Genomic DNA, 21,841 nt, shown 5'->3' with positions numbered 1-21,841 from the left:
CAGGACTGAGGACACCCATTTTTTGCCGCAGCATTAAAAAGTGAGAACCGGGGTCCAAGGGGTCTGACTTGAATAAATCAGGAGGGATCCCATCTGGACCTGGGGCTTTATTGATAGTAAGCCCCAGGATTCCGTCCATGATTTCACTCTCGTCAAAGCTTATCACAGCAACCTCGCTGCTACGGGATTCTCTATGGGTAGGCTCCAGCGGGTGGTTAAACATGATTTTAAAATGAAGTACCCACTCATATTCAGTGATATGTGCACCCAGGCCACCCCCCCTTCTTTATCAAACAGGGGCCCATTCACGACACTCCAGAACCTTGTGCTATTCCTCAGGATACTGGAATCAATTAACTCCTTCCAAGCATCATCCTTCAAGGCACCCTAACGTTTAGGCAGAGCTAGTTTAGAATCCCTGCAGCATTCACTGACCTCCGATTGTACTCTAGGTTTGACCGCCAAAGCTTCCCTCAGCCGCTTAGCTGATTTGGAGCAGTGAGAGTCAAACCATCTTGCGCCATGTGGAGCGGTACCTCTGGCTGGAGCACTTAATAAATCGCCCACTTTTTGTGCTATTTTCTCGTAGGTTCCAAGGATCTCATTAGGGGTGGACCTCTCTGATGTGCATAGTGACAGTTCATAGGTGCAGGATTATTTCACACTATCGTAAAAACTGTTGGGAGATACCTGGGACCGTTTTAATCTACGCTTGCCATCCGTCAGTTTCAGGATACCTCTTTAATTTTTGTCGTGAATGGATCCGACAGGTGGACTGTTAGAGGATTATGGTCACTAAATTCGCTTTCTAAAATGTCAAAAGTATTAAAAGAGGATTGCAACGACGAAGAAATTAAAATAAAATCAATAAAGGATCCTCTTCCATTTCCTTTGAACGTTGGTGTAAGGAAATGGGTGGATGACTCAGTTGGAGACATCATAACCACCAGGTCTAATTCATTTTAAAGGTTATTCAACTGGTCCCCTTGAGAGTGGTGTTCAAAATGAAAATCTGACATACGGGGGCAAACCAACTCCGAGATACGGGAAATAAAAGGGTTACCACAAGGATGTATATTGAAATCACCGGAGACCATAAAATTATAAAGTCCAGCACCCCTCAATTGTTTTAGGATTGCTCGCAGGCTGGTGATGTTACACTCCTCTTGTGGACTAGCCACCGAGTTGTAAAAGTTAAAAATTCCCCATCTGGTATCTCCCCTCGATGCTGACAGTGCCAGAATTCCAGGGTGTGTAGTTGGGAGCACCTGCAACTTGCAATCTGTTGCCACTGAGATATAAGTAACTAGGCCACCCCTTGATCTTCCACTCACCAATGGAGTGGCCGGGACAAAAAATGCCTTATAGCCTTCAAGAAAAAGGCTACATTCCACCAACCACGTTTCATGTAGGCAAATTACAGAGTATTGTTTCACATAACCTACCCACCGTGGGTCTTGGAGTTTACTGGCCAGCCCTGCAATATTCCAGGATATAAAATTGTTGTGCCTCACAGCTAATTCCCCTAGATTCTGTGGGGGTGTATCTAAATGTGGTCCTGGAGATACTGGGGCCCGCAGTCAATCACAATTTTCCAGCCCAGATAAAACTTCTAATCTATTATCTAGAGCTAGTGCATGGGTACTGTTAGGCTGCCCATCAAGTACATGAGAGGGATGAGCTGTTGTGTAGGTACTTGGTTATTCAGCCAGCCTCCTAGTTGGCGTGCCCTATGATCTTGTTCCGGCTCTTCCCTTTGGTTAACTGGCTTATAAAAATAACCCAGGGGAAGAGCCTCTATAACGGATCCGGATAATGGAGTAAGGCTGATGTCTCTTGATAAAATGCGTCCAGCAGTGAAAAGGTTATCAAAATTAACGATAACACAATCACCACTGTCCGGTTTACTTGAGCTCCCTATCCAACTAACCCTGCGTGCCATTATAATGTTTTACCTACCCGATGGCCCAGGGTAGTATTATGTGAGAACCAGTGTGTCAATTTGTTTCTCAATTGCGCATTGTCTTCTTTTACCCCATGGCAGAGAGGGGGTACATTTACCAATATCACTACATATGGGGTGGATTCTGGTGGAAGATCTATAACCGAAAGCCCCAAGGGTTGGTGGGACCTATCCACTGTCCCCCTTTCCCTATACAACCCCAGTAATCCTGCTCTGCTAGGTGGCTGGCATGAAGTTATCCCGGTGTCCTGTCTTCTAGTCCTATTGCTATTTGCACTCATTTTATCTGGTCCCTCACTGTTCACTCGAGTCCTTGCAGTCGACCCACCCCTTCACCCTTCCTCCACAACTTTTTTGCCCCTCTTAGCTGGGTCGTCTGTGTTTGTTGGTGGGCTCACTACCGGGACTACTGGGGGGTACATCGGATAGGTCTCTATAGCTTGGCCAGTCTTGCTTCTATCACACTTATTTTTTGGAACATAGGTTCTAGCAAAATGGATATCATGGTTTCTAACCTTCTCCAGAAATTCCCCTCCTCAATACTATCAAAAAGATGCCCTGAGGTAGTCTGATTCATTGAGACAGGATTGCCTTTGTTATCATTGCGAGTGCGAGGGATAGATGATATTGTCCCTTCTGGGGTTCCCTGGACAGATTTGGGTTTTGTACACCCTCAAGGCTTTCTTTTTGTGACGGGGGGTTCACTATTGCCACCTGTTTTAAGCTTAGCTTTCTGCCCTCTGGTGGTCGCCTTTGTTTTCACGGGTGTAGGTCCATGAACCCTAGGGGGACACGAGCCAGGGTTTATCATTATGCCAGAGGGCACAATTGTAAGTGGGCTCAACCTGTCTAGGGAGGTATCCTGAGATATTATTGGCAAGAAGTCGGGAAGTGCAGGAGTTAGGGAAAGTCTACCTATTGGGGATTGAGGGTCAAGGGATAACCTACATTCTGTCAGTTGTATTTCATGAATTAGGGCCGATTCGGCCCTCAAGATGAAGGCATCTAGTGTACCGACCACACTTTTCCCCGGATTTATTTTCCGCATACTCACAGTTAGTTGCTCTAGAAACACCCTATATCAAATACACCGACCCCTATTAAGATGCAAACCTGATATGAGTGACTGATTCCTTAATACAGTATACAAATGTGCAACAAGCAATGTGCAAAAATGCAAATCCAAGCTGAAACAAAAGCCACTGTTGCAATCCTTAGAAAGTGCTAGGTGCTAATATTCTAAATGGCGACAAGAATAAACAAGCATTGGCATAGCCAATAGGTCTCGCTTTTGGGACCTTATAAGTATTTAGTTATGCAGCACAATATCCTTGGTGCAACAAGATAAATTGTTGCATGGCTAAACACTTATAAGGTCCCAAAGGCGAGACCTATTGGCTATGCCAATGCTTGTTTTTATTGCAGCTAAATTGTCCTATCCCTGCACTTGCTGTTCTCGAATAGTGACAGCTGTGCCACCCAGACTTTTTTGTCTCTAATTCTGATTTACATAAGCACTGTTTTGTATGGAAATATAGCAAACCTGCTCCAAAATCATGATAATGAGAGCAAACAGCATGTGATAAAAAGCTGTTTTAATTTTTCTAGCACACCGTTGGATATGTGTCACTGAAAGGACAAGGACAATATATTAACCCTGAGAAACAAAATGGTAGATTTGAGGGAGAACAAGAATAATAAGCTGCAGAAATTTAAAGAGAAAAGAAAAAAGTCAGAGGGCGGAGGATTTGCGAGAGTTTGAGCTATTGGCATTGAAAATGACAATGCTTTTATTTATGTGCTTCTCATAAGCAGAGACTCTAAGTACAAAGTAGGTGTTAACACAACGTTTGCAGGTTTTCAAAACACAAATAAAAAGCATTGTTATTTACAATGCCAATAGCTCAAACTCTTGCAAATGTGAGATCTATTGCATTGTAAATGCCGGTTTACTCATGGAGAGGTTTCTACAGTATGCCCAGATGAGAAGTGAGCACATTGTATATGCACAGTCGGTTGTCGCCGCACTTGAAGACGGAAGGGGTCACTGCCCACACCAAGCCCGAGAAGCACAAGGGCCAATCGAGTATGTCTGCTCATAGCGCATAGATGTGAGTTGTTGAGCCCCAAGCACTAGAGAAGTAAAGCTACTCTTTTGCCATGCTTTCTTTGTTAGATTTTTTCTCTGGAAGCCCAAAACTTCAATAAAACCAAACGAAAACGACTGGGAATCGTTGTCTTTACTGCCAACTTCCGACGTATTATTTGTTGCAAAACAATAACTCTTAATGTGTGCACGTAAGAAGGAAAAAAAACTAGTAGGGAAAGAATTAGAAACACCCTAAATGATGTACGCAGATCTTTGTAGCAGGCGCATTAACCCGCAGATGTAAACATGCAACTTGCAGGCACATTTCACTGACCATCTGAACTGTTACTGGGATTAGAACCTGCTTGGTTTTACAGACATAACACATGTTTTCATGATCTGCAAGGAGCTACTGCGGCAGAAGCCATCGCAAGCTATCAACATCACTCAATAAACGTAAGACGTGCACTTGGAGGTTTAGGCACTATGCAAATAAGCCCACACGGAAAATAAACGAGCAGCAGGCGCTTAATATGCCAAACTATTCCTGTCGAAAACATCAACACTGATCTGGCGCATGGACACATGGAGCAGCGGTGCATGGTTTTGATTTTACATGCAATCAGACTACTGTACAAATGTTTCTTCTGTAAATACTTTACCATTTTCGTTTACGTGCGCAGCTCACTGAATGAAATAGATGGTTTATAAAGTAACAAGTTACAATGAGCGCGCACCTCTCGGACCGAGGAGAAAGACTTCACCTGCCAGTGAAACAAGATTACACGGATCCAACCGCCCGAAGCCCGCCAGGCATTTAAATTAGTGAAGGGGGGCTTGGGGGAGGGAGCCGACCGCCGGGAGGTCTCCTCCCCCGGGCGGTTTGGGAGAGCAGCGAGGGGTGTCCCTTTAAGAGGGACAGAAGTTTCCAGAATTGGGCTGGTCCAGTAGGACCAGCATAGCCCAATTATAAACCCCCCGCCCACTGCCTACCAGCCACCATTTTAGGTTTGGTGACCTGGTGGCTAGGTGGGCTCATAGCTTTTTGTTCTTTCAGCATTCTGTAGTGAGTAGTGTGAGGTATTTAGGTACTTTGTTCACTCTTGTCTGGTTTGCTGTGGCGCTTTTATTGACGTGATGGAGGATTACCGAGTGTTGGAGGCCATGCGACTGCTGTCGGAAGCAGGTCGCATGGACTTGTTGGTGGGAGGGGGGCCGGCGCGCCCCCAGCGCCAGGCCTCCGCCGGCGTGTCCGCCGCAGTTATGGCTTGTTCTTCGCCGAAAAAGAGGCGTTCGGTTCAGGTAAGTGAAAGGGGCCGGTCCCGTTCGAGGAAACCGGCCCCTTCTTCACAGGCGCGTGTGGCGGCGGGGGAGGGGGGAGCGCCGGTAATCTTGGGCGCTCCCGTAGTCGTGGGTGCTGGCGCGGGACAGGCCCCTTTTTCAGTCTCGGAGTCCCGGGGTGGGGCGGGAGGCGCTCCGGCGGCAGGGCAGTCGGCTTTTATGCAGCCGGGTCAGGCGTATGGAGCGCAAGTGATTGATTCGGCGGGGCGGGCAGGGAAAGGTTTAATGGCAGAAGCGCCCGCTCCCGCTCCGACGGTCCCGGCCAAGCGGGGGAGGGGGGGACGGAGAGGGAGTAAGAAGCGCTCCGCTTCTGACCCCATGGGGGAGCGCCGTGTGGAGCCTGCGCTCGTCAGGTCTGCGCGTGGTGCGCGCAGGGGCTCTCTTCACTTGATTGATTGGCAGGGGGCAGAGCAGCAACACGATATGCCGGAATTGGATATTGCACAGCATTTTGTAAATGAGACACAGATGATGGTTGACCCACGCGCTGGTATGTTGTTAACCCCTTCACTCCTTACTGTCCCAGGAATGGCTGTGCCTGATGGTAGGGCTTCTGGCCAGCTTGTTACAGGTGGATTGGTCAGGCAGGCTGCTATGGAGCCTCATGCTAGCCATGTTGTTTCTGCACAGGATGTTGGTACTGTCCGTGGGGATGGGGACAGTAATGTGGGCAGCCCGTTATTGTTCTCTACCCCTGGTTCTTATGTAGGTTCTGCTATGTCTGTTGGAGGGGGATCCAGAGGAGAGGGTGAGTGGGCCCAGATGGGCGAAAGTAGTTCCATGTATGGTGAGGTTTTGGGCAAGGACACGGTAAGGTCAGGGGCTGTTGTGTTTCCTGGTTTTCAGGAGGGGAGTGTCCATTTGCGGAGGGATGACAGGAGATTGTCACAGGGGGGTCAGGGAGCCTTTTATGGGGAGAGTCGGGGGTCTGCACCTGTGCAGGGCACAGGTTTAGGGGGATTGGGTGGGGCTGTAGGGGATGATTTTGTGGGGTTGGCTCACCCTGGTGTGCGGTTTACAGGGGCTGGGGGTTTCTCAAGTACGTTGTTGGAGAGTGAGGGGTTTTCCAGGCAGGTGAGTGGAGAGTATGTACATGGGGATGCGGGAGGTCCTTATCTTATGTTCGGTTCTCCTGGATGGGAGCATTTTGGTACAGCAGGTTTGGCGCAGCGTGGTTTTCACAGGGATATTGGGGGCCATGCGAGGGGTGCGGGGGTACCTTTGCAGACCTCTTCTTCTGTGGCGGCGGGCGCTAACTTGGATGTCAGTGATGAGGAGGAGATGATAGGCGACTCTCCGGTTAGGGGAGTGCCATTGAAGGGTTGCATTAGGGGACGTTCTTTGGAGAGGTGTCAGGGGTCGCTTGTTGATGCTAATTTGCGGAGGTCAAGGTCTGTTTCGAGTGTTGCCTTTAGGGACCCTAGCACACCAGTCCAAACTTTTTCTTTTCAGGATAGGAATAGGTGTGGAGGTCCGGACTTGGCAGGGCGCGGTCCAGTCCCATCACGCCAAGGGGAAGTGAGGAGAGTGCCTAGCGCGGCCCTCTCTGTTCCAACGAGGGATCCCGCCGCGGCCAGCACACGAGGGTCTGGCGTGACCCCGCTGGCCCCAACGAGTAGCAGGTATAGGTGGCAGGCCTTGCCGGCGGCTAAGGAGCTACAGAGTCAACGCGCAGGGAGGTACGGGCGTGTACAGCCTGCTCCCCTTCCTGGAGTTTCAAAATCATTTAAATGTACAGTGGTTGATACCGGGTTGGGTAAGACCCGTGAGGATTTGTTGCACACTAGTGCCGATTCAGTAGTGTTGGACTACGACGAAGAGAGTCCCGAAGAAGGTGAAGTGCGGGATCAGGAAAGGGGGGTGCCCTCTCATGTTTCTTCTAGTGTGTTACAGGCTCCAGTGGTCCAAAGTCAAGTGCAAGGGAGAAGAGAGCACGGCCCATCGAGTAGGGCGCCTCGCCGACCGGATGCATTGACCTCGGAGACACGGGCGGAGCCGTCGAGAGTGGTCTCTCTTTTGCCAGGTGAGCAATCAGCCACACAGGCCAAACCTAAGATGGTGTCTGTGGGTACTGGTGGTGAAACTGAAGTGATTAGTAGTGATGGCCGTTTGGTCAAAGGTCGATATGTAAAAGACACAGCAGTTGGTACAGATGATGTGGTAGACATTCAGAACACAGTGGTAGGTCATGTTATGGCTGGTGCTTCCAGCAAGGTTAAAGAGCCTGTGGCCAGTAAAGAACTTAAAATCAAAAAACTGCCTTACATGGGGGTTACGAAACCATTAGGTGCTCATCTCATGTTAAGCACCAAGGAACGGATTTGGAATGGTGAGTATGTGGAACTACTGAAGCTACTCCACAGAGAGGTCAGGTCCAAAGAGGGGTCTAAAGAGGAGGAGTTTGAGCTGGCAAAACGCCCAAGAGTGCCTTTAACTATTGAAAACTGGACAGCTGCGTTTTTAATTTATGCCAGTGTATATTGCGAAAAGTTCCCTGAGCGCAGCGTGTCCCTTTTTAAATACATGGACGTCATTCGCAAGGCCCAGATCACCGGGGGTGGTTTTGCTTGGTCTCAATATGATGAGGAATTTCGGGCCAGGATGGCTTGGGACCCGGAAGCTAAGTGGGGGGAGATAGATAATGACTTGTGGCAACACACAATGGGGTCAGCGTCAGGGGGGAAAACCATTTTCACGGCAAGTGGTTTGCCGTTAGTTTATCGGCCCTTTCAGGGGAAGCCCACCCGGGGAGGGGTGGGGGCCACTGCAACCTTGTACTCAGGGTCTGGTTTCTGTTGGGAATTTAACAGGGGCTCCTGTACCAGGGAGTATTGTAAATTTAAACATGAATGCTCAGGCTGTGGTAAGAAACACCCGTTGTCCAAGTGTTGGAACAATCAGCCATCGGACGGTACACAGGGAAAGCAAACAGTTTCAGGAACATCAAATACGGCTTCACAGTTTTCAGGAGGAAGGGGATACAGAGGTGCTAAGGGTGCTGGGTCCAAGGGCTCGTACGCCAGTTAAGTTAGAAAGGCTGCGCATTGCCCTCCATGGTTTTGAAGATCAGTCAGCAAAAGTTACACTGTTGGAAGGTTTTCAGTTTGGGTTCCGACTCGGTTACTTAGGTGCTAGGGACCGGAGATGGTCTGCCAATTTAAAATCAGCTTCTGAACATGCCACAGTGGTACAAGATAAGCTTAATAAGGAGGTACATGAAGGGAGGATGGCTGGCCCGTTTCACGATTGGCCGATCCATAACTTGATTGTTTCACCGGTGGGAGTTGTCCCGAAGAAAGAACCGGGACAGTTTCGCCTGATCCAACATTTGTCATGGCCTGAAGGGTCGTCTGTTAATGATTTCATTGACCCAGAGGCAGTGTCTGTCTCTTACTCTTCGGTTGACGTGGCCATGTCACTTGTTGTGACAGCGGGCGCAGCCGCTGAGATGGCTAAGTGTGACATCAAGTCTGCTTTTCGGCTATTGCCTGTCCACCCGGACGATTGGAGCCTTTTAGGTATTCAGTTCAATGGTAAGTGGTACGTGGACAAGGCTCTGCCGATGGGCTGCTCTATATCATGTGCCTTGTTTGAGTGTTTTAGTACTTTTCTGCAATGGTATTTTTCCCATCAGTCAGGTCATACCCTGGTAACACACTATCTCGATGATTTTTTCTTTGTTGGATCCCCGGGCTCCACGGAGTGCCAGAAGGCTCTGGACACATTCCAAGGGCTCATGGATGATTTGGGGGTTCCTTTGGCGCCCGAGAAAACAATGGGCCCTGCCACTGTCCTATCCTTTTTGGGTATTGAAATAGACTCTGTGAGTATGTCTGCTCGACTGCCGGAAGACAAAAGGGTCAACATGATTGAATTACTGGATGTGATGTTGTCAAAGAGAAAAGTGTTGGTGAAAGAGATTCAAGTGCTTTTGGGTCATTTGAATTTTGCCTGCAGAGTGGTGAGAGCGGGCAGGACCTTTTGTAGGAGACTGGGCAGGGCTTTGGCAGGTCATCATTTGCCCCACCATCGTGTTCGTCTGTCTGCTGGTGTCAAGGAGGATTTGAGAATGTGGAAGTTTTTTCTGAACTCCTTCAATGGTGTCCCCTTGGTCAGAGAGGTTGACTTTCAGTGGGATGTACAAATGTTTTCGGATGCTGCTGGCAGTGATGGTTTTGGGCTCTTTTGGAATGGCAAATGGTGTGCAGAACGTTGGCCTGATGAATGGTTGAATGGAGGTCGCAGCATCACTTTTCTGGAACTGTTCCCCTTATTGGTCGCCTTGACACTGTGGGGGGAGGAATTGGCGCACAAGAAAGTGCTGTTTCGTGTGGATAACATGGCGGTGGTGGAGATAGTGAATCGCCAATCGGCCAGGGACGGACAGGTGTTGAAACTTATGAGAGTTTTTGTTCTTGGTTGTTTGAAACACGATATTCATTTTCGTGCGTTGCACATTCCTGGTGTGGACAATGACATTGCGGATGCTCTGTCTCGTTCACAGTGGGAGAGATTCCGTGGTCTGGCGAAGGATGCGGACAGATCCCCGACTCCGATGCCGAGTCATCTGTGGCACGTCGGCGAGGTCGGGTCGTTCAATTGGTGGTAGGTTCTCTGTCTGTGTCCACGCGTTCTGCGTATTCCCTTGCGTGGAAGGAATTTCTGGAATCTGGTGCTGTCAGAAGGGAGGATCTGTCGAGTCGGTCGGATGATGTGGTCAACTTTATACTGGACCTCATGGATAAGGGTTTGACCAAAGTAACCATTGCTGGGAAACTGGCGGGGATTGCTTTCATGGGGAAGTTGTGGTGGGGCTATCCTCCATCTGCGGGGGAAATTGGTAGAAGGATGCTTGAGGGATGGGCCAGGGAGCAAGGGCACATTGGTAGATCCAGAGCCCCTATATCTTGGCAAGTTCTGGCCAGGTTAATTACGGTTTTGCCTTTAGTTTGTTCAGATGATTTTGAGGCATGTCTTTTCTCTATGTTGATGGCTTTCATGTTTTTTGGTGCTTTCAGGGTATCTGAGTTGTTGGGTTCAAAGTATAAGTGTGGATTGTTTTGGAAGGACGTTTTCTGTTATGATGAGGGAGTTCATGTATGGTTGGCCAGTTCTAAAACGGATCAGACGGGGAAGGGGAAAGGTGTCTGGTTACAGGCATGTGCTCCGAAGCTTACTTGCCCTCTACTGCTTGCGCGGCGCTGGCGTTCCTTGTGTGGGGGTGGCGATGAAGTCCTGGTTTTCCAACATATCACTGGCACCCCTGTAACACCTTATCAATTACGTATGGTGTTGCGCAAAGCGCTACAGCACATAGGTCTCGATGGCAATATTTATGGGACTCACTCTTTCAGAATAGGTGCTGCCACTGAAGCTTTTCACAGGAATTGGTCTGAAAGGGATATTAAGCGATTGGGGCGCTGGTCTTCTAACTGTTTCCAGCGTTACGTGAGGAGCTCGGCGGAGGAGGCGCATGCGTCATCCTCCTTCACAGGATTTTAACTCTTTTTTTCTTTTTCAGGATCCGTTGCTGGACCTCGCTCCTCGGTGGTAACGGTCTGGATAGTGGGGCATTCATTTGTCAAGTGGGCCAGAGTCCAGGCGGCGAGGAGTTACTTTGGAGATCTACTTGGTTTCAATGATCGAATGTTTAACGTTCTTTGGAAGGGTAAAGGTGGGATGCTCTGGAGAGAGTTGATCCCTTGTTTGAACAACAACATGGTGGGCGGTGTCTGCCCGGATATTTTAGTTATTCATTTGGGAGAAAATGACCTATGTGCAACGAAAGGTGTAGTCTTGCTGCGAGCTATGAAACGAGATTTAGGCCTCATTAAGGAACGATGGGCTGGGTGTCACGTTTTTTGGACAGAGTTGATTCCTCGCAGGATATGGAGGGGAGCGGTGAATCCCAGGGCTGTCGATCGGGCCAGGAAGAAAGTGAATTCGGAGGTGTCTCGTTGCTGTAGGAGCCTTGGTTTCAGTAGGATTTCACACAGGGACATTAAGTTTGAGGCTGTTGAGTTCTTTAGGGATGATGGAGTTCATCTGTCCCGGGTGGGCATGGAACTTTACTTGTTGGAGATTCGTGAGGTTTTAGCCCGGGCTTTGGCCATGCAGCGTTGATTTTCTGGTTGTCTTTCGCTTTGCGGTTGGGGGGCAGAAAGGGAGGCGTTGCTTCCCCCGCCTACCTTTCTGGGTGGCGGTGTTTTTGGGTATCATTACGGTTTTTAGGCAGATTGCTGGTTGAGTATTAGTTCAAGTATTTCTTTGACAAGTGCTGGGGTATGTTGGTCATGGTTTGACCGTTCAGTTTTGTGAGGGGGGGGTATCTGCAGGAGTGCAGGGTCAGGCAGGGTTTATGGTTATGGAGGACCTGACCGTTGTTATTGTAATTGTGGTTGGACGAATAAAGTTTTAACGATGACGTATGTTTGTTTAATGACGAAATGTTTTATTGATGATGTAATTTTATTGATGACGTAATGTTATAATGCTGTTATATTTTTATTGATGTATTGTTGGGAGCGGGAGGGCTCAAATGTTTTAGGGGTGGGGGAGGGTCCGGGGGGCTGAATTTGTAGTTATTTAATTATTTAGTGAGGTTTAGTTTTGTAAGGCGTTGCCAAGGTTTGTGTTTGTAATGTGCACCTGTGTCTTAATAAAGCGGCCTTTTACACACACAAACAACTTTTGGTCTACTTTTCTCCCACCCCTCGCCCTCTCTCCCAAGGGGGGCTTGGGGGAGGGAGCCGACCGCCGGGAGGTCTCCTCCCCCGGGCGGTTTGGGAGAGCAGCGAGGGGTGTCCCTTTAAGAGGGACAGAAGTTTCCAGAATTGGGCTGGTCCAGTAGGACCAGCATAGCCCAATTATAAACCCCCCGCCCACTGCCTACCAGCCACCATTTTAGGTTTGGTGACCTGGTGGCTAGGTGGGCTCATAGCTTTTTGTCCCACCCTCCCTCCCTCAATTTTTCGCTTTAAATGCTCCGCTTTTCCCCTCGCTGCCCAGTTTTTCCCCATTTTTTGGGCGTTTTTTGCCCCTATTTTCTTTTTTAAGTAAAAGGCTGTTTTGTGGGCTACCGGTGTGCAGGGGTTGTTTCTCTTGTATTTGTATCCGTCGCTAGACACAGGTGCTGTGCGGTGTTTTTGGGTATCATTACGGTTTTTAGGCAGATTGCTGGTTGAGTATTAGTTCAAGTATTTCTTTGACAAGTGCTGGGGTATGTTGGTCATGGTTTGACCGTTCAGTTTTGTGAGGGGGGGGTATCTGCAGGAGTGCAGGGTCAGGCAGGGTTTATGGTTATGGAGGACCTGACCGTTGTTATTGTAATTGTGGTTGGACGAATAAAGTTTTAACGATGACGTATGTTTGTTTAATGACGAAATGTTTTATTGATGATGTAATTTTATTGATGACGTAATGTTATAATGCTGTTATATTTTTATTGATGTATTGTTGGGAGCGGGAGGGCTCAAATGTTTTAGGGGTGGGGGAGGGTCCGGGGGGCTGAATTTGTAGTTATTTAATTATTTAGTGAGGTTTAGTTTTGTAAGGCGTTGCCAAGGTTTGTGTTTGTAATGTGCACCTGTGTCTTAATAAAGCGGCCTTTTACACACACAAACAACTTTTGGTCTACTTTTCTCCCACCCCTCGCCCTCTCTCCCAAAGAGCGGCCGGAGATCAAAGGAAGGGTGAAAAAAAAAGCAATTAGAGGGGAGGAGATGGGAGGCCAGCGCAGCCACTGCCAAAACGAGTCGCGGCCGTGAATAGGTGACGGCGGGGTGTGGGGGGTGGGGAGCAGAGCTGTGTGAGGAACAGATGGGAAGGCTCGTGCATGAGAGACAGTCACGTGATTGGGATTTACGTGCACTGTCCAAAATCCGCCGCTGCCTTTGAGGTGAGGCATTTCTGCTTGGCTGTATAAATCTTTTCCTCCTTATACTCAGAATCCACAAACTGGATGGGTAGATCCGCTGGTTTCAGAGCTCCTTAATCTTCCAATCAACTGTTTCTCATCTTCAATAAAGGGTTCTATTTACTGTAAGTCTGCGTCATCATTCCTGCCTGCTTAGAGGATTCATTCTGTAAAAATCTTAGAATGCAGTGGTACCAACAACACGACTAGAGATTGAAGTGCTGTAATTGAAGGCAAAGATGAAATTCCCAATGCCGAAAACTCCAAAAGAAACGGTTGGAGTTGACGCTGAAAAAATACTGGTTTTTTTTTACAAATAGGTTGGATTCTCTACTAATGGAACGTAGACAGTTGCCAGTATGCCCTTATTAAAGTATAGTACTTAAACTGTGGGATTTAACTTACGGTGGTTGTGAACTTCACCTCTGCCAAACAGTTGTCATTATAGCCAACCTACTCATCAGCATATTCAGACAGAACCATCGGTGAAGAATGTTTTCTCTCATGTGTGAACTTAAGATTTGAGACAGCGAACTTTTCATTTTGAGAGGGTTTCCCGAGAAGCTCGCTTTCCTTGTGCCCACTGAAAACGTGCTCGAGGGAGGGGTGGGGGGAGGAAGCGACAGGAGCTGGGGGAGAGGGTACACCGAACAGGAGGAAGAGAAGGCTAAGAAAGGCTGTGTTTGCGGGGAGAGAGAGGGGAGGTGCTGGTGTGGGAGGGGGGAGGTGCTGGTGTAGGAGGAGGAGTGCTGCTAGGGCAAGGCTGTGTTTGCGGGGAGAGAGGGGAGGTGCTGGTGTGGGAGGGGGGAGGTGCTGGTGTAGGAGGAGGAGTGCTGCTAGGTCAAGGCTGTGTTTGCGGGGAGAGAGGGGAGGTGCTGGTGTGGGAGGGGGGAGGTGCTGGTGTGGGAGGAGTGCTGCTACGGCAAGGCTGTGTTTGCGGGGAGAGAGAGGGGAGGTGCTGGTGTGGGAGGGGGGAGTTGCTGGTGTGGGAGGAGTGCTGCTAGGGGAGGAGAAGCCCTGGCCGTGAATGCTCGTGCATGTTTGCTCACGTGATTCACGTGAACTGCAAGAAAACCGCGGGGCTGAAAGCCCTTGGTTTGAACAGGATTTTGCCGATATGAATTCTCGCTCCGCTCGATGCGCATGCGCGCATCGATAGGTCGCGAGACCTAAAAACTATCAATCATTAAAATATCCATAAAGTGCAAAATGAAAATCCAGGCACTCAGGACGGAGTCTTTAGTCCAAAAATGTTTTTCAAAAGCAAGAAATTAATAACGGGATGGTCACTCTTTGTCCGTCTGGTTAGGGAACATTCACAATTAGCGACTCACAAGGCAACACCTATATTCTTAGAAACACCGAAGGACAACAGTATCTTTATAATGGTCCTTGAAAGCAGACGAAAGGGAGGTGGCCCTGCCCTGCCTCTTCCTGGCGATGACGGGCAACGGCGGGCCCACCCTTGGCCCGGGCAGCGCCCGCGCACATCCCACGCTGTGGGAGAGCCTTGGTGATTATGAGGGCCTTTGGCGCCCTCTGGTGACGTGGTTTACCTGCGCCGGATGGGGCCTTTTGGATATTGCAGTCTAGTTCCTGTCTTTCGCCTGGCCGTTCCCTTCACGGCGGTAGGGTGGTATTGAGAAGCGGGGCTCCGATAGCTGTTCCCCTCACGGCGACGAAGACTGGGCAGGAGAGGTAAGTAACAGGCATTTCCCCTCACGGCAGCTGGAAAATGAATGACTCAATACATCAGATGAATGGAGCCAACTTACAACTTGACCTCTACGATGGGACTTGCTGATGGGTTCTTGATGTGTGTATAGGGATTTAATTGTTCTTTGAAACACTGGATTTATATTCATATGTGATTTGTCCTATATTTATATTCATTTGAGGGTCTCGGTGCCCCCCTTTTTTTCCTCTTTGATGGGACTTCCTGATAGGTTTTTGATGTGTGTGTATAGGGACATAATTGTTTTCGCCTACATTTACATTCTATTGAGGGTTTAAGTGGCCCATCGTTTTTCTACTTGGTATCTGTGAGGGGGCAGACTCGATATCCACCATTCACCTCCTTCCGTTACCACCTAAGTGTCCTGTAATGAAGAACGATGTTCCTGAGACATCAGGGGAGCAAGGGTTAATTTTCCCCGATGCCTCTTCCGTACAGGAGAGAGTCCACCCATCTGTAAACCCGGGCCAATGGGAACCAAGAGAGGCGGGCCAATGCCATGTGAGGAGGTCTCGGGAAACCAGGAAGGGGCGCGAGATTCCTTATGAGAGGAGAAGCCGGACTGCTGGGAGGGAAGAAGACGCCATAACAAGACATCCCGTCTCGGTGCGAAGAGAGAGCAACCCGTCCGACGAGGAAGACCCAGAGAACGCCACACCTCAAGACCGGGAAGAAGACAGAGGTTCGGAGACCTGGTCCGAGGAGTGGTGGATACCTCCAAAGGATGCTTGTGAGCCACCGCAATGGGAACCAGGAGAGTTGCGGCCATTGCGGTACGTGAATTGAGAGGGAGGAGGAAGTGACAGGAGGGAACCAGGGACAGGGAGCTACTACGGGCTGCACAAAGTTATTATAGTGTCACCGGAGCTCTGCACTGTGTATCACATTATGCACACTGTCCGTTGAGACATGCTGTATCTACAATGTGGGCTTCAGGCCCCGCCCATCTTTCTAATGAGTCCCTTTTACTGTCCTTCGTAAATGCCTACTTTTGCTTGGTTAATATGCTTAGTAGTCCCTCCTTTTGTACTATTGTAACCTCTCAGAAGAACTGCCCCTGTTACATGTGCTCTTTACTCTTCATTTTATTTATTACACTTTGTGACAACTTTTTATTTTTGTTTGCATTGGCTTGCACTCAGTTACGGATTTTTGAGTTCCCTTAATCAGCTTGTAATTTGCAATGGCATTTTTAGTTTTTAAACACACAGTTCAAGCACTTATCCTACGCCTCCCCTAATGTGTAAATGCTTTGTTTGACTTACTTATCGGCATTCCTCATTTTGTTTCCCTTCGCAATTGTTTTAGTGGCGTTGTCATGTATTTACATTCTATTTATTTATTCGAAGGCACACTTTTACCAACACCGAGATGAGGTTACACCACAGCCTCTCTCCTGCTCGGCACAGGCATCAGTGTGTTTGGCTGTGACTTTCGTAATTAATTATTTTCTCACTTGAAGCAAGCTGCCAGTGGCAAAGCCTGCTTCCCTGCAGCTGTCCTCCTTGTCTCTATTGATATGCTCTCTCCCTCCCTCTCACTCTTCAGGTATGTAACAAACAGTTCACATGCTTTTCCGACAGCTTCCCTAACATGTAAATGCTTTTTTTTAACTTATCGGCATTCTTCAATCCTTTTCCTTTCGCCATTGTTTTACAATCTAGAATAGGATAAAGAAGACTACAAGTCCCACAATGCAAATCAAAAGCCTGGACTGGAGCAGCTAGTCGTACATGGACCTGGGAACATTCTCAGGGCTGAATTAAGCCTTCTTTGGTGACAGTGGTTAGCTCTGTTGGTACAAGCCGAATGCTTTTAATAATGTCCATTATTTAACTGTTAGTAAAGCTACATCACTACTGTGTTCAACCTCAAATTATCAGGCCTTTGATTTACTTTTCAAAGTCCACCATGAATTTAACAGGCAGGGGGTAGAGCTGAAATTTCACTGGCACAGAGTATGTCACTTTGTTTACCGCCATCTCCACACTTCTTGTAGTTCTGAAGTGCTTCCTTTTAGCTAGCAGCGCTTTGGAATTGGGACATAAATACTCTGGCTCTGCTTGTTTGTCTGGGGTGAACTTGCCCATATTTTTTTGCTGCCACTGTAGTGAAGACACTTAGTAGGTGAATGAATCTAAAACACCTAGGATAATGTGCTGCATGGCTAAACACTTATAAGGTCAAAAGGGCGAGAGACCTATTGGCTATGCCAATGCTTGTTATACCAAGCATGCACTGGTTTATCTCCTCACTTACTGACTCATCCTGCGTTATGGTACAAAAAGGGGGTGGTGATGGACGGAGCATCTGAACCAATCAAACACTCACACCTAGTCAACAGATCTGGGTTTAATTCATCACCGTTCTTTAGCTCACTCTGTCACCCCAGTTCAGACATGGCCATATGCAAATCATTCTGACCCTGTGCCTCATCCTGCGTTATGGCCACATGTTGTTCCAGTTGATACTGACATGCTGAGGTAAAAAAAAAGGTTGTATGCACTCGGTGCTTTTCGTTTTTTATGGAGCCTGTCATCCGCTTAAAAGCCTCACAATACTTTTTCTTACATGAGCACACTTATTGGGAAGTTTACTTTGAAGGCTTTGCTTGTGTCATTATGTTTTTGTTCCTGAACACCTCACGCTTCTGACTTTGTTGCTATGGCGAGTTATGCATGTCTGTTTTTTGACACTGCGGTGCACCCTGTGCCGCGATACATTGGCGTTTTAGAGGCCCTTCATATGTGTTAGCCTGGTTATGATACAGCTTCCTTCCAGTCGGCAGCTACGGGCTCCCAGTCTGTCCTCACACGGGCATCTGCCTCGTGCTTCATTGTGCATGACTGCACGTTGCCTTAATCCTTCTCACACATCATTTGACATTATTTTGGTTTTCCTTAGAGTAGGGTGTTTCTCGACTATATGTTTCTGCTTTGAGACGGGTATCCGTCTCTTGGTGCATTGTGTATGCTTCCACGAAGACTTTATTCCTCTCACACGTCAAGTGGGATTGATTGTGCAGTCTTTTTCCACCAGAAGCTTCTTCTTTCAGTATTATAGATAGTGACCTTGGATTTGTATATAGTCCATATACACGCTATGATTGGGATAATTTCTTCACACATGGCGTTGCATGATTCTTATCATGATACTTATGAGGATTTACCCGTTTAATTCAATGAGATGTTTACAGGGAGAGATTCGACCTCGCCATTTTAAGTCCCTGTTCTTGATTTCTACATTCCTGGAGAGCATTCTTTATTGGATGTTCTTAAACAACTCCAGGATCCAATGATCAGGTGAGTAAACATTCATTTTGGTTCACTTGTAACTACATCACATTGGTTGTGGGTACTGACAGTTCTCTTGTTTATTGTAGGTTGCTACCGTTTTGTTATGTCATGATGAGGACCCTTTTTGAATCCGTATAAGCAGTCGAAACGTCAACAAAATGGTCTTCCCGCTCTCATAAGAAGTCAAACACTATGTAAATCTGATTGCTCATTTGTCTGGATATCAAAATATTTATGTCCTGATGGTTATGACATTTGTGCATATTGTCTGCACACCGGGTTGTCCATTTCTCGTGGTTCACTGTCTTCACTTGTTCAATTCTCTATTTTCCAGACAATATGAAATATGTGGTAGATCAAAGTAAAAAAATCTGTCTTTTGTCACATTGATTGTGTTTGAATAGCAGAATTGACACATATTTTAGCTCCTTGCTGAATTATAAGACTATTTGAAGGTAATTCCATAGGGAAAGTTGCTTTCCATTTGGGCTTGTTTCAGCAGCTGATGGGAAACAGACACGCCTCGGCCTTGACACACTTATGCTCCCCTTCCATTTAGGTGGATTCGAAGTTCCCAACTTCGAAAGATACTATGACTGTGCCCAAGCGCACTTTGCTGTATATTGGTATCATCCTCCACCATTCATTGGAACATCTTGCCGTGGAAGATGGCTATATGGCTCCAACTTCTAGAACCGGATATATTCACACCCCAGTGAAGCCCAGAGAGCGCGACCCTACAACGGTTGATTGCACTGTGGCTGCATGGGGCCGAATTGCACATACCCTCGACTGTCCGTTTCTATACTCACCCAAGCTGCCACTGGACTGTGATACCAGGCTTCTGGTCACTTGCGAAGCGATTGGCCGCAAAATGCTCAGGGAACTGTGATATAGCCTTTGGGACGATCTATATGTGAATGGAACTTTTCGGACCAAGGAGCAGTTTTTTAAGGAGAAGTCAGCCTCTATTATGGATACCTTTTTATTCGCCTGGCTACGTCAGAATGTCCGTGCGATCACTCCTTCTTTCCCCACTGAGCCCGACACTTTTGGGCCACTACACGCCATTGTACACACAGATGCACCACGACACATTATCTCACAGCTTTACAAACACGTACAGGACGCGCCATGATCCACCACATCGAGGGCTCGACTTGAATGGGACAGGGACCTTACAGAGCCATTAACAGATAAACAATGGGAGCTCAGCTGCACACAAACAAAAGCAATCACCGGCAACAATAGATTAAGGCTCATACATTACAAATTCTTGCACCGGATATATCACCCCCCTGCTCGGTTACATAAATTCCATCTGCGTGAATCGGATTGCTGACTCCGCTGCAGATCAGCCGGGGCTGACTTCATGCATCTAGCCTGGTCCTGCCCTAGGGTTGCCACTTATTGGGCACAGGTATTTGAGGGGCTCTCCACTATGCTGGGCGTCACAGTGACCCCCTGTCCGTTAAAGGCGCTTCTGGGCCTGACACAAGCTGTGGTAACTGTGCATAAGAAATTCCTGCCACTTAGCCTCTTACTAGCCAAACGCTTAGTGGCGTGTAGATGGGGGCGAGGGCGGGCCCCAAAGTTTAAGTGCTGGATCAGTTCCATGTCCACATGGCAAGAACATCTGCATGACTACGCAGAATTACTGCCTTTAAGCTCCAGGCCTAAAGACATCTGGGGTCCTCTCATGTCCTTTCTCCTACGACAGCAGGGGGAGGATGAGGACGGGCGGGAAGAACCACCCACTGCGGGCGTCAGTGCATCGCAGGCTTCAGCCTCAGGATAACACCAATAGAGAAATGCACATCTGTAGCCTCCCGGCGACACACTTGATGGGCGAACACCCCTTAACGTACATGCTGGAATGTCTGTAAAATGCCGAACACCCATACATTGGTATTGACTTGGTCATGTTGTGCCTTGCTGTTTCTATTACTGAAATGAACATCTGAAAGTAATTGAGGTCGTTCACAATTCGCTACTTTGTCTCGGACTTGGATGTGCTATTTGCTTCAGAGATGCTTATTATATTGTTTTACTGGGGGTACTGTTGGTGGGAGGGAGTGGGTTAACCATCTAGTTCCTTTCGTAAGAAGATGCTATTTCATATATGACGTCTAGCATGGGAAGAAGCCCACACTTTGTAAATTACGTGACACACAGTTACTCGATTGCATTGCATTGATGTACCATGCTTCATTTTCTACAATAAAGGTTTTTGAAACTTAAAAAAAAAAAAAGTATGTGCTGAAGTCTGCGAATGCTATGCACGATTTATTCCTGACTGCCATGCATAGGACCAGTAAAGGATATGCAGAAGATGAAGGTACCATTTGGGTTGGATGAGGTGTGTCAAGAGACTTTTGACTAATTAAAGCCCAGCGTGTCAGCTTCAAAGCACTTACGTTTACTACCAACCACTGTATGCAGGTTTTTATAACAGTAGATGCTAGCAGTTTTGGTTTGGAGGCTGATTAGCACTGTTTGGTGATTGAAGAGGAACTACTATTTTGTTGGTGGATTATCCAAACATTTCATAATTACATGTGGGGAAAGAAATGTTTAATCCAGTTGGATCCACATCCCATGATTTAAATCCTCAGTGAGAATAATGTGAAGTGTCATACTCTCAGGATAGCCAAGTTGTCTACTTGGTTGTTACAGTGCGTTTTTGATATAGTGCACATACCAGTTAGGAAAAATGCTGGAGCTGGTTTCCTGTCTAGTCAATTGAGGGAGCCACCTTCTTCCTGCATGTGTCCTGATGATTCACTGTTTAAGATTAGCTGGTGATCCTAATAAACCTAGGCTGGACACTGGCGTCTCTGGTCTGTTTGGCAAAGTCACCACAATTACACTCTTACAAAATTGTGTATATTTTATTTTATATAGCAGTGAATTATGTACAAGGTGCCTGAAAGGTTCAGAGGATTTAGCTCTTTTGCTTTGCAGATGTCCAAAACTCATAAAGGATCCTGGAGGGTGGTGGAATTTTACAATATAACGAAACCTAAAGTTCAACTAACAATTGGCATAGTACCGCTACAGTCCCTATGGAGATCTTTCAGCCTCCGCCTGGGAAGTAGTGATCTTTCCATCAATCAATGGGCCAAAGTTACTCCCCAGTTCTCCTGTGCTAGAGAAGTCATTTTCCAGTATGACTCTTTGATTTTCCATTTTTGTTGTCCTACAGAGTTCCAGCAGCAGGTTGCAAAGATCTTTGGGACAGAAGATGCACTGTTTGTGACCTCGGGCACCATGGGAAACCTTGTATCTGGTAAGGAAACATGTGTCTGTCATGCAGGAGAGCAGAAATACAGTGTTGCCCATCAAGTACAACATGGAGCATTTGTATCTGTTATGTAGACGTAGATCACTTCTTCGGGGGTGGGCATACACTCTGCATGGTTGAACTCTATGGTAAAACTTATTTGGTCAGTAAGTGCGATTCTGTCCTTCAGGTGCAAGGAGTTTACTATGAGGATTCTCT

General features: G+C 47.5%; 1 protein-coding gene across 2 annotated transcripts in view; it reads left to right on the top strand.

Moving 5' to 3' along the window:
• LOC144769708 (uncharacterized) overlaps positions 1-21,841 on the top strand; it is a 687,018-nt gene that overhangs the window by 501,390 nt on the left and 163,787 nt on the right. For both annotated transcript variants that reach the window (XM_078653889.1, XM_078653890.1), the window contains exon 2: positions 21,545-21,628. In XM_078653889.1, coding sequence (XP_078510015.1) covers positions 21,545-21,628 — 84 coding nt within the window. The remainder of the gene's footprint in view (positions 1-21,544; positions 21,629-21,841) is intronic.

The sequence above is a fragment of the Lissotriton helveticus genome, chromosome 7 (assembly GCF_964261635.1).
Source record: "Lissotriton helveticus chromosome 7, aLisHel1.1, whole genome shotgun sequence".
Taxonomy (NCBI): Eukaryota; Metazoa; Chordata; class Amphibia; order Caudata; family Salamandridae; genus Lissotriton; species Lissotriton helveticus.
This window is presented reverse-complemented; position numbering and strand designations above follow the sequence as displayed.